Here is a 13,896-nt window from a genome sequence, read left to right as displayed (position 1 = left end):
CATGTGGTGTTTACTGCAGTGTTGACCCACGCCTTGTTTCTAGCTGAAGTTTCTTGATTCAGCCGAGGGCGTGTATGATTCTTTTGCATTGGAGGCCAGCGTTTCCTGTGGTCCTTTTTTTGTTTAATGAGTCTTCATTATTTAACATCGTATCAAGCTTGGATTTATTCCAAGATACATGTATCCTAAGTGAAACTCTGAGATGAAGACCATTGAAAGAGATTTGGTACCTTTTATAGATTTATTCATCCCTGTCTCAAGATAAGGTGTTATAGCAAATGTCATGTAACTATAAATGGTGTGAAAGCAAACCTCCAATAATCCTGGGAATGCACTCTAAACGATATGCAGAACATCTGTCAATCAATCGCTTATCTCTCACGAACACTGCCACGCACAGAATTCCTCAGGACAAGGGACAGGGCAGACGTTATCAAATCTGCACATGGACAGGGAGCCAGGTTGTGACTGTTGAGTCGTTCTTGCAGAAATCCAAACATCTGTAAAGTGTGTTTATTTAAATGATATACTTTAAAAAATAATTGTGCACTTTTTTCCTTGGGCTTTAACTATTTTTTGGCACTAAATAATAATATGAACATTTGAAGCTTGGGAATTTTATAAAACTATGACTCAGGAATAGAGACATTTCAGTCCGTGTACTTAAGCATTATAACAACTGTAAGATGAATGTTTTGTAATAGTTGTGTTTATTCAGCAAGTGTAATTGCAATTATTATTATTCTTTCCATTAATCATTTAGCATTTCAGCTCAAGAAATGTCAACCTCCCCCAGCAGTTCCACAGGCAGAAATGCTTACTGAGGATGATGATTTCGAAATAGGTAATACTTTCTTCATTACAATACCATGAACTCAGCACGACATTTTTTTACACCCACTTCTTGTTGTAATCATTACTCAGACAAGTTAATGAGTAATTTGTCAGAGAAACAAAAACAAAAACAGAAACAAAGAACAAACTATCCTTAAAGTATTGCTGAGAACTTATACAGAGGTCATGTATCAAACAGAAAATGTCTGTCCCTCTTCATTACCAGGATTTTTTTTTTGTTTTGCCATTTGAATTTTGATGTCAGTTTGAACATTTTTTTCCTCTACAACATTTGGTAGTTCATAGTTTTTAATAAAGTTTTCAGAGACAGACTTGGGCAGATATTTGCATTCGGTTAGGGGGACACATTCACGCACTTGAGAAAAATGTTAATCATTTGCGGCTGAAAGGATGATTACATAACAGTGACATTTCATTGAAACTGGGATATAATAAGAGAAAATATTTAGTGATGATATTTAGGATTTCTGCTATATCTTTTTACATTAATGATCTAATTTATTCAATACTCTTCTGGTCATACTGAGAAAGCAGTGATGGCATATGTTTATAGTATAGTTATTGCAACCCAGGATTTTTCAGCCCCAGTTATAAAACTCTGCCCTGTGTTTCAGACCACTGGTCAAACTACGTGACCCAATTTCTGCTGTCCTCACCCTGGCTTAGTTAATTGGAACATTGTGCTAAGTATGCCAAGGTCAGAGATGAGTCTCTGTGGATGCTGTAAAGCCATTCGATTTTACAGTGTTGCTTAAACCATAGCTTCTATTTTACTTTTTTTTTCTTTCCGTCAGCAATCACTGGGGAAGGGAAACCAACACGGATGCCTCAGTCAAGGAAGAAAAGCTGCCACATCATTTCAGTACTAATATTGGCTAAGCTTAATAGATCATTTTTATAAATTAAGAACTTAAAACGGTATTATTTTTAAAAGACTAAAAATAAATACAGACATAGTTTCTAAAAAGATTTGCAAGTTGATTTAATTCATTAAGTAGTCCTACATGTGTCACACCTTCACACAGTCAGAAGGTCACACACAATTTCCTGGTTTGTTGTATTGACTCTTCTAGGAGATTTTGTGAAGTACCAGTGCCACCCCGGGTACACCTTGGTGGGGACCGACACTCTGACTTGCAAGCTCAGTTCCCAGTTGCAGTTTGAGGGTTCCCTCCCAACATGTGAAGGTATGCACTGTTCGATACTAAAACTACATAAACTTATTCAACATGGAAAATTGTATTGTTTGTATTGGTCTGCATTTCTTTGTATAGGTGTGAACTTATGTATTTGTTTATTATTTATTTATTTATTTTGGAGATAGGGTCTTACTCTGTCACCCAGCTGGGAGTACAGTGGTGCAATCATGGCTCACCACAGCCTCAACCTCCCTGGTCTCAGGTGATCCTCCTGCCTCAGCCTCCTGAGTAACTGGGACTACATGCATGCACCACCATGCCTGGCTAATTTTTGGATTTTTTTTTTTTTTTTTTTTTGTAGAAATGGGTTTTCAACATGTTACCCAGGCTGGTCTTGAACTTCTGAACTCAAGCTATCTACCTGCCTCAGCTTCCCAAATTGCTAGGATTGCAGGCATGAGCCACTGCACCCAGCCTGCACTTAATCTGTGCTCTGATCCCATTGCAATGAAACTAACATGCTAACAGAAATATCTAATGATGCTTTTTCTTTTTTCTAGTCCTAGAAAATAAACCAAGTCCATATCAAATAAGAAATCATGTTTCTCACAGCAATTTATCATGTAAATGTTCAAACATGGCAAAGTTGAAATAATTTTAATACCTGAATAATTCAACACCTGAATATATACCACCTAGCTTCCACTATGAAAACTTACAAAGTATTTCCTTTATCACATGCCTATCTGCTATCTTTCTAGCCATTTATTAAGCTACGCTATATTTTTGATGCGTTTCAAGGCAACTTTTGAATATCATTTCGTTTTGCTATAAATACCTCAGCATGCATATAATTAGCTGGTGTTTAATATTTTGATGTAAATATATAAAAAATGAAACATGCGCATCTCAAGTTTTTCTCACATATGTTTAACATATGTAGACCATATGCAAGAATATAGACAATATACAATAGTAGAACAAGATACTGAGGCTGAATCTGTTGATTTAATCTGTTAGAAGACAAGTAGATTACTTTTAAAATATTAATAGACACCACTTTCAAGTATCATTGAATGAAAAAGACTTGAAAAACTTTACATAAGCTCAAATGCTCAAGTAAGTCGAAACATTGTTAGTTCACCTATCCAAAAGCTTTCCTAATTAGAATAGTTTTTATGACTTCAAAATCATAGTGAAGTGCAGATGTAGTGCTTTTGAGCATTGTGGCTCTTTCAAGGAATCCAACTATTGTCATTCCTTAGGGTGAGTGACACAGCTAAAAGGGCCCACGATTTAGGAAGACAGGACCCGGAGCCAGAGTCACTCCATCAGGCAGCTTTGAGCAAGTCGCTCCTCCCTGCACTGTGCACAGAGAGGATGATTTATCCGCTTTATTTTTGAGATTGTTGTAAAGACTCACCGAGTATTAAATGAATTTATCTTTTTGAGTGTTTTATAATGTTAACTGCCTTCCCTGTAAATGGAAGTTTTCTTCAAAAATATTGACTTTGCAGTGGTTTTGCAGATGCTCACGCCTGTGCATGGATCCTCCTCAAAGGTCTGATAACTGGCCGGGTGCGATGGCTCATGCCTGTAATCCCAGCATTCTGTGAGGCCGAGGTGGGTGGATCACCTGAGGCTGGGAGGTCGAGACCAGCCTGACCAACCTGGAGAAACCTGTCTCTACTGAAAATACAAAATTAACCGAGCGCGGTGGCTCATGCCTGTAACAATTCCAGCAGTTTGGGAGGCCGAGGTGGGTGGATCACCTGAGGTTGGGAGGTCGAGACCAGCCTGACCAACAGGGAGAAACCTGTCTCTACTGAAAATACAAAATTAACTGGGCATGGTGGCGCATGCCTGTAATGCCAGCTACTCAGGTGGCTGAGTCAGGAGAATTGCTTGAACCCAGGAGGTGGAGGTTGCAGTGAGCCGAGATCTTGCCATTGCACTCCAGCCTGGGAGACACAGCAAAACTCTGTCTCAAAAAAAAAAAAAAAAAAAAAAAAAAAGAAAAAAAGAAAAAGAAAAAGAAAAAAAAAGTCTGATAATTTTGTGCATTCTCATTCTGGAATGAGGCAGGATTCCAGGCACCCTGAAAGAGAGAAACAGTCTTCTACATCTGAAGAAAAATTGGCATACATTTTGGAATGAATTATTATCAGATATCCATAATAACTTAGATTTTTTTTTGAAAAAATATTAACGTTTAAGTTGTATCTACATGAGAACTATTGATTACAGGAAACCACTACCTGAGCAGAGGGCCACACCCTTGGCCTGCTCGTCTGTTTAAACGCTAAGCAGACCGTAGGCTGTGGAAGTCATCAAAATCCGTGCCTCTAGGTTGCCTTACTTAGAAGTGGGGATTGCATTGGGTGCAGAGTCAGGAGATCCAAGTCACTGTCTTCTTAGAAGAAAGCCAACGTCTCTGCCATCTTCCAGGAGCAACAATGGTCTATTTATGGATTCTTTCCTCAAGGTGGGGGGATATAAAAAGTGTTCATCTTCTGCCATTCTATATGGAAATGAACCCAGGCAAACCTTCACATTTTTAAGGTACATTTTAATCCCAACAAACAAAGCCTCAAGTTTCTCAGAATAGAAGACTTTAACTAAAGGTGATCTTAGCTGAGAAGAGAAGAAAGGCATACGTATGTATCAAATGTGCTGCTCTAAAAACAGGGAATTTTGGTCAGGGACAGTGGCTCATGCCTGTAATCCCAGAACTTTGGGAGGCCGAGGTGGGCAGATCACCTGAGGTTAGGAGTTCAAGACCACCGTGACCAACATGAAGAAACCCCGTCTCTACTGAAAATACAAAATTAGCCGCGTGTGGTGGCATGTGCCTGTAATCCCAGCTACTTGGGAGGCTGAGGCAGGAGAATCACTAGAACCTGGGAGGCGGAGGTTGCAGTGAGCCAAGATTGTGCCATTGCACTCCAGCCTGGGCAACAAGAGCAAAACTACATCATTTTTTTTTTAAAAAAAAGGAATTTGATTAGGGTGTTCTCTCCAGATGAACCAAGTTCTTATTTAAATGACGTTTAATTCATGACAAGCCAAGAGCAGAGAATAATCACGCACTGCATGACGTTTTGAACCGTGACAGACCGTGTAGATAAATGTGGTCCTGTAAGATTATAATGAAGCTGAAAATTCCCACCACCGAGTGACGTCTAGCAGTTGCAGTACTACGGGGCCACGCATTACCTTTTCCATGATGAGACGAGTTCAGATGTGAGAATGCTTACCCTTGTGTTCCAGTTGCCTACAGTCTTCAGTACAGTCTCATACTGTGTAGGTGTGTGGTCTGGGAGCAATAGGCTACACCATATGGCTTAATTGTGTAGCAGGCTGTACCATCTGGGTGTGTGTAAGTGTTCCTGGACCAAACTGAGGGTGGGGCTGCTATTTTTCATGGCCCAATAACGAGATGCAGATAAACTGAGGAGGAAGAGAGTTTTTATTTCTATAACTGGTTACAGGGAGAAGGCCTGGAAATTATCACCAGACCAATCAAAATTACAAAGTTTTTTAGAGCTTATGTACCTCCTAAGCTGTATGTCTATGTGTAAGTGTGTATTTATTTAAAGACATAAGTGATTCACTTTTTAAAATCTATAACTAAGGTCTGAGTGCTGAAGACCTTCCTCTGGAGCCTCAGTAAGTTTACTGAATCTAAATGGGTCCGCGTGCTGGGGTGATTAGTCTTGTTTTGTCTCCTGCTAAATCACAAAGGTTTGGGGAGCTCCTTTAGACCCCAATAAACTTGTTTGTGGAGGCCTGGGGAGTTTCTTCAGACCGCTAATAAAACTCGTTGAATTCTAAAAGGGTCCTCCTGTTAAGAATTCCTTTGTTACCTTGTCATGCTTCAAGGCCCAGGAGAAGCCTAGGGAAAACTCTTTGTTACCTTCCAGGCTTTGTATAAAGGCCCTGGCTCTTTCAGCTTTTAATATTTAACTGAAACACTCCGTTAGTACAGAAACAGTTGTTATGGAGGCCTGCATTGGTGAGAGTGGCCTCCCTCAGAAGTGCATGCTGTTATCTTTGTATGATGACATGATCCCCTAAAGATGCATTTCTCAGCCTGTCCCCATCTTTAAGTGGCACATGTCTAAATCAACACAACATGAGCGTTATTCTCTAAATTTCCTCAGGTGTCACAGACAGTTACAGGGAGCATTCTGCAGACAAAATTGTCCAACTTTTACTCACGCTAAAGGTTCCCACGCCCCACTCCATCCCTCAGGAGGCACACAGGATAACCTAGTTCTCTTCTCTTTCAAGTCACGAGTCAATTTGTTTAAAACAACCGGAGAGTGATCTTAGCTGTCATTCTCTAAACAACTCATCATTTAAAAACAAACAGGAAATAGGGACCCTAGATGTCTTTTACCAAATCCTTAATCACTGAAGCACTTAATTATCATCTTTCTTTAAGTACTTTTCTACTATTTGATTGATTCGATTGTGCTCAAGTGGGGGCCCATCTCCCAATAAATTCTTCAGAAAAATGACGTTAGCTATTAGTCTGTCTTCTTCAAATGTCATAACCACACTTTTAGAAGTTGTGCTTTGAAACTTATCACCATCCCAGCACTTTGGGAGGCTGAGGTGGGAGGATCACCTGAGGTCAGGAGTTCGAGACCAGCCTGGCCAACATGGTGAAACCCTGTCTCTACTAAAAATACAAAAATTAGCCAGATGTGGTGGCAGGCATCTTTAATCCCAGCTGCTCTGGAGGCTGAGGCTGGAGAATTGCTTGAACCCCAGATGTGGAGGTTGCAGTGAGCTGAGATCACGTCACTGCACTCCAGCCTGAGCGACAGAGCAAGACTCTGTCTAAAAGAAAAGAAAAAAAAGAAAAAAAAAAAGAAAGAAAATTATCACCAATTTTAGGGAAACAAGGAGAGTGCATTGTTCTTTGAAAGTCAGCATTGGTTGGGTGTCGTGGCTCATGCCTGTAATCCCAGTACTTTGGGAGGCCGAGGGGAGCGGATCACAAGGTCAGGAGATCGAGACCATCCTGGCTAACACGGTGAAAACCTATCTCTACTAAAAATACAAAAAAAAAATTAGCCGGGCGTGGTGGCGGGCCCCTGTAGTACCAGCTACTCCGGAGGCTGAGGCAGGAGAATGGTGTGAACCCCGGAGGCGGAGCTTGCAGTGAGCTGAGATCATGCGATTGCACTCCAGCCTGGGCGTCAGAGCGAGACTCCGTCTGAAAAAAAAAAGCAGTCAGCCTTATATGGAGATATTACTGTGCTAGACACTCATCTTAATGTAGAAAAACCTGAGTAAGAGACATCACAGAAGTGGCTTTTCTCCTGTTAAGGAAAGAGAAGCATTTCAAAAAGTGAAGAGAATTAATAACAAAGGATTGGAAACACAAAGGAGGGTGTGGTGTTGAGGGAAAAGGAGGAGATGGCTTCCTACTGCTTGCTCTCATGGTGTTTTGGGGGAAGAGGTGGTAAATTAAATCAGGCTGGAAAGCTAAACTAGGACCTGACTTTAAAGGTCTTCAACGTCAGGTTTCTTCATCCTGTGGACCATGGGGGATCCTTCAATAGTTTTTAGAATATTCATTTCTTTAGAAAAAAAAAAAAACACCATACATATTCAGTGAACATTAAGGAGATTAGTGACCTTCTGATAATGATCATTTGAAAGCAGCAGATGGGGGCGACATAAAAACCGCCACTGCCCAGCTCCAGCTTCCTTCTATATGTGCTGGATAATAGCAGCCGTCACAAGGGCTCTGGGGCAGCCTTTTCCCTAGTTCACAGAGTGCTCACCTTCTCCAATTCTGTCATACCTATAGGTGCTTTTAAGAATAATCTTAGTTACTCATAAATCCCAATTTATGCTATTAATCCTAGAGTAGTAATCCTCATCTCCTATTACTTTTGCTGAAGCCCTATGAGTGCGTTGAATAAGATGCTTTGGGTTTTAAGCCTCACATTTTATTTTTCTTTAAAAACAATCTGGCGCGCTAACATTGTGCAGAAGGATCATAGCTCGAAGCGCAGGTGATGTCTGAGAGAGGCAAGCTTTCACGTGTGTTTTTGACAGGTGCTCCCCTATGGTGAGAGGTTTCCCAGATTCCCAAGTGGAGACACAGTTGTTTTCTAATGTGTGATTGCTGCTAACAAATAAACATCTCAGCTATAGGACCACACTGCAGTCCCTTTAGCTCTCCCACTCCAACTGGGTATTGCTCCAAGCAACAGTTTATAACACTGAGGAGAAGGAGTGGTTCCATATGAAAGAGCAGAAGAAACACAAGAAAACAAATCACTTTCGCTCATGGGTAAACACATCCAAATGCTTCTTAGGCCGAGCATGGTGGAGGCTGAGGTGAAAGATTGCTTGAGCCCAGGAGTTGGAGACCAGCCTGGGCAAAATGGCAAAACAACATTTCTAAAATAAAAATACAAAAATTAGCCAGGAGGGGTGGTGTGCGCCTGTAGTCCCAGCTACTCGGGCAGCTGAGGTGGGAGGATTGCTTGAGCCTGGGAGGTCAAGGCTGCAGTGAGCCGTGATCCTGCCACTGCACTCCAGCCTGGCTTGGGTGACAGAGTGAGACCCTATCTCAAACAAACAAACAAACAAACAAACAAGTTAAAAAACAAAACCAAACCTCAAAACACCAAAAAACCCCACATGAATTTTGAAAACAATATGTATGACTGAAAAAAGTATTGCTAAGTATTTTAAGAAAAATGACACAAATGATAAATGATACAAATGAAAAATGGTACAAATTCTCTACAAATTATCTCCTACCTCTTTGGTTGGAGAGAATTGTAGAAACTGAGAGTCCTCTGTAAACTAGTGGGAATTATATAACAAGTTGTTTATATTTTCGTTTTGTCTTCCCTAAGAAACAAAATCAGCATTTCAAATATGAAAGGAATAAGAATGGCTATGCTTAAAATGCTGCTTGTGGGTTACATCATTGCACTGCTGTCAAACCCCAGGACGTACGAATAGGTTTTCAGGTGGATTTTAGCAACTCAGTAAAGGTTTCTTACTTCCAGATGGCCTGAAGTTCCAATGTCAACTGATAACTATAGCTGCAGTTATAAAATCTCAGTCCTCATAAAAATACAGGGTAGAGAGATTGGCTAACTGTTTTTCAAGTGTAATCCCACAAACTGAAACGCCCTCTGGTAGCATTTTTTTGTTAGTGTAAGGTCAGCCTAGAGAAAGGATGAATAGACCCAAAGTCAGGTGAATAAGTTTATTGAACCTGCCAGCTGCTCCACCACAGACAGAAGAGGCAGCCCTGAGCTTACAAAATGAGGGGTTTATATGGGGGAGAGGGACCCTGGGGTTGTTTGTTGCTTAACTTTGCCATATATTATCTTGTGACGTTTATGGCAGCAGCTAGATGAAGGAACTTACAGGAGGGTGTAGGTAAAGTTTGTTTATGCTTCCCACGACCTGCCTCTGTGTGGTCTGGATAGTTTGTAATTGGGGTTTGCTTATTGTAGTAAGGTCTGATGAGCGAAGTCCGCTGGTTTCACTGCAGCGCTTGGATAAGGCTTAGAAATGTAAAGAGGCTTGGGGGAAGGGTGAACGGCACGGAGAAGAGTTGCAGGGCATTAAGGGGAGAGGTGGGCAGTACAGAGGCGTTTGGGGGGAGTGTCGGCAGTACCGAGAAGCTTTTTGGGGCGGTTGGTCCCTAACAGTTATGAAAAGGTAGGCATGTGGTGTAATCATCCCTAGTCCTTACAACAGTTTCTGCCCACATAGTGCTTTAGATTAAAAAAAAAAAAATTATGTATATTGGGTCTAATTAAAACCCTGAGGGGGAGCTATTATTACTCTGTACTTACACGTCAGAGCCAAGAAGAGCCCTGGTTGTTATTGCAAAGTCAAGGCGGGTCTGTGGAGCTTCTAAAACTTGAGGTCCTAGCCTGCACAGATACACACAGGCACGAACCCTAATTTCATTATTTTTTCTTTCTTAAAATATCACATTAACTTTGAATGGGCATCGTGTATTTTACAAAGTGATGAGGTCGCCATCACAGAAGAAAATTAGACCTTTAACTCAGTTGTTTCAATCTGTGTGTTCTGATTAGGATTATTTTAGTTTATATTATTGCCATTAATTTATCATCGTAAATATTTTTAAAATCTCACCTAAAATATATGTTATTTAAAGAGTTCTATGAAATGTTTTATGATTGATGGTCTTATGTCTAAACATTTTCTAAATTTTAAAATATATGTTAATTAGAATGCTAAGATAAATGGAAGAAAATAGGAAATAAATTACTTTTCAAAAGGCAGTTACTTGAATAAAAACACATATCATAAGCTTCACTCATCTGTTTGAAAAGCTTCTATCTTGAAATGTATGTATAAATAGCACACATTTAATTAAAAGGTGATAACTCAATAAATAAATTTAACAAAAGCTCTTTTTCATTAAGGAAAAGGTGATTAACTATAGAACTCTCAACACTCTACAAGTAATTTTGATATACATTTTTTATTTATGAACCATTACCAGTAATAGAAAAAAATTTGCCTTAATAGTTTTATACACAAACTGTTTCTGGAAGATAATTCAGTGATGAGAGAAATTACTAATTAGGAGACTCTGGTGTTTTGCTTTGCATGTCCAGATCTCTGCAGATTGTTTTTATGTTGATTAAACTGGAAGTAGTTGAATAATATTTTTTTAAAAAGCAAGAGGAGAAAAGATACGATGTATCCATAGTATCTTCACGATACATTTACAATTAATTCGTCCCTTAGGAATCAGGGCTCCTGCTGAGGTGTCCCATGTGGGATTGAGACCAGGTCTCTAATTCTTCCTCTTCCCATGGTCCCGAGCAATCACATCGAACGTTTAAATATTACTATGCTAAGTACAGTAGTTCCCCCCAACCCCGATCTGAGGTTTTCCATTCTGCAATTTCAGTTACCTGTGATCAAGCACAGTCTGAAAATATTAAATGAAAAATTCCAGAAATAACAACACATTTAAAATTTTGCACTGTTCTGAATAGCCTGATGAAATCTGTCATCATCCCCGGGCTATGTCTCACCCAGGACGTGAATCCCAGCTTTGTCCAGTATATCCATTGCCCTGTATGATGTGATTGCACCAGAAACGACATAGGATTCTGGACCATCTGCAGCATCAGGCATCACTAGGGCTCTTGGAATGTATCCCCAGGGGTAAGGGGGGGGCTACTGTATATTTAAAGCCAAAGTAAATATGAGTTTTCTTTTCTTATTGCATAACATTTCACCGTATTTCTGTAATACTCTTTTGAAATGGTGAGGTTCTTCTTTGTAGTAGAGTTAGGAAATCTTGCATTGTATGATGAAATCCAGGATGCACCTGCCCCAAATTAAGGTGTGTGGGAGATGCAGGGGCCGAAGGAGTGTGCAGGCTGAGTGTAGAGAACTGCAAAGAGAAAGATGCACAATTCTCATGATTATTCAATGTTGCCCTCCCTCTGTGTTTGCATCCGGTATTAAATTTGGCCAGAGCTCAATAAGGTTGCTTTTTCCTTTCATTGGCTTGTTTATACAGGGATAGAAACTATCCTATTGAATTTGGAATCATTTTATTAAAGCAAACTTTTGCTGGTACTTTTCTCTCCAGCACAATGCCCAGCAAATGAAGTCCGGACTGGATCATCGGGAGTCATTCTCAGTCCAGGGTATCCGGGTAATTATTTTAACTCCCAGACTTGCTCTTGGAGTATTAAAGTGGAACCAAACTACAACATTACCATCTTTGTGGACACATTTCAAAGTGAAAAGCAATTTGATGCACTGGAAGTGTTTGATGGTAAGTTTCTTTAATCTTTGTATACCAGTGACATCGGCATCATTGATAAAAACACTATTACAATGTTTTAGTAACATAAAGACTTGAATATATTCTTGAGTTAACATGTTTTCCCAAAGCAAACAAAAAATAAACTAGTTTAGGGTTGTGCATTCTCAAGAGATCAAGCAGTCTGTAAAACATTACCATATGATTGTTGTACTGTATTAGTCCATTTTCATGCTGCTGATAAAGACAGACACAAGACTAGGAATAAAAAGAGATTTAATGGATTTACAGTTCCAGATGGCTGGGAGACCTCACAGTCATGGAGGAAGGCAAGGAGGAGCAAGTCACATTTTACATGGATGGCGGCAGGCATGAGAGAGAGAGAGAGAGAAAGAGTGGGCGCACGCACATGAGAGAGAACTTGTGCAGGGAAAAATCCCATTTTTAAAACCATCAGATCTTGTGGGACTTACTCACTATCAGGAGAACAGCATGGGAAAGACCCACCCACATGATTCAATTACTTCCCACCAGATTTGTCCCACGATATGTGGGAATTGTGGGATTTACAATTCAAGAAGAGATTTGGGAGGGGACACAGCCAAACCATACGATTGTTAACACTGTCACTTTTCAAACAGTTAGAATGCTTAGGAATACACCCTGAAAGTGTACCAAATTTTCTTTAACCATTATTTGATTTTTTTAACACAGTGATTTAGAGAAGATGATCTCAATAACTCTTTCTCTGTCTCCTATATGTAATATCAATTCACAAGATATTTTAGGAAACTTAGGCATAGAGGTATTTTTGTGTTCTAAATAATTATTTTACTAGAAATATGTAAAAATCATGGCTCACAGAGATTTCTAGATGATAAATGCTACAGGAGTTTTTCAAGTGTGATTCTTTGAAATAGTGAAATATGGTTAACTGAACACATGCAATACTGTTTTCAACAATAGTCTTATGATTTTTTTGCAATTTCAATGAAAATTTTAACTGTGATATGATTAAAACTAATAAGTGGTTGAATCGTCAATTTGAAATTGAAGGAATGTTAATATTTCTCTTTGTGTGAAACCGTCATATCCCAGAAAATTAGACCAGATACAATTATGGCTGTACATAATAACAGGGTTTTCACATATTTTGAAAGATTTGTCATTGAGTTCAGATAAATAACAATCAATTCAGTGAAAAAAATATATTATTCTAATGGATTTGATGTGTGTTTGTATTCACTTTACTGAGTTGATGAATCAAATTGCTTGTATGGATAGACATCACTGAATCAATTAATGTATTTTCAAAAATGAATTAATAAATTGGAAATTAAACTCACATGTTTGTATATAGAAACAGAGGACTGGAGAGCAATATTTTCATTTTCAGAGCATGGCTTTTTAAATGTGTATATTAAAACAAACATACATTATTTACAACTTTTTCTTTAGTCTGTAGAGTAGAGAGAAGTAACTCATTAGGCAAGTATAAAAATGGGGTTTCTCTTATTGAGGAAGAAGAGAGGTAAACTCTATTTGAGTCCTATTAGGTATTATGCAAAAATTAAAATGTAGAGCATCCAACCTCACAGGCTGTATGTCTGTGTTTGTGTTTGTGTATATATAGACATATATATCCCTACAAAGGACATAAAAGTATATTTAAATAATTATTTTGAACTTATGCATGTTCTTTTGTTTCACAGTAGTTGAATTGAAATATACTGGCCATACTTTTAAGTCTCTTACTTTCAGGAGCAAAATATTTATCAATAAGTTATGCACTCATGGCTTGCAGATTGATCTCCTGCAAATTTGGACAGATCATAGCCATTATAAACAACAGGCAAAATACGTTAGAGACAATAGCATAATACTTGCTGTCAAAATTATCAGAAATCAGTGACTAGGATTGTCTGGTCTTAAAGTTTTTTCTACAAAGTGAAAGATCAGAGTTTTATGTAAATATGTTTTTAAGCGATGACATTTTTGTTGCAGTAAATGTCATGTTCATATCTTTCTGTCTCTCTCTGTCTCTCTTTTTTTTTTTGTAAGACGGGCTCTTTTATAGTTCATAAGTTG

The 13,896-nt window shown here is 39.0% G+C and overlaps 1 protein-coding gene across 3 annotated transcripts in view; it reads left to right on the top strand.

Moving 5' to 3' along the window:
* Window positions 1-13,896, top strand: part of CSMD1 (CUB and Sushi multiple domains 1) — a 2,064,385-nt gene that overhangs the window by 1,891,430 nt on the left and 159,059 nt on the right. For all 3 annotated transcript variants that reach the window (XM_054657204.2, XM_016960221.4, XM_054657205.2), the window contains 3 exons: window positions 764-844; window positions 1,929-2,042; window positions 11,632-11,820. In XM_054657204.2, coding sequence (XP_054513179.1) covers window positions 764-844; window positions 1,929-2,042; window positions 11,632-11,820 — 384 coding nt within the window. The remainder of the gene's footprint in view (window positions 1-763; window positions 845-1,928; window positions 2,043-11,631; window positions 11,821-13,896) is intronic.

Source organism: Pan troglodytes, chromosome 7 (assembly GCF_028858775.2).
Source record: "Pan troglodytes isolate AG18354 chromosome 7, NHGRI_mPanTro3-v2.0_pri, whole genome shotgun sequence".
In the NCBI taxonomy this organism is placed as follows: Eukaryota; Metazoa; Chordata; class Mammalia; order Primates; family Hominidae; genus Pan; species Pan troglodytes.
The sequence above is the reverse complement of the archived record's forward strand: the minus strand, read 5'-3'. Positions and strand labels throughout refer to the sequence as shown.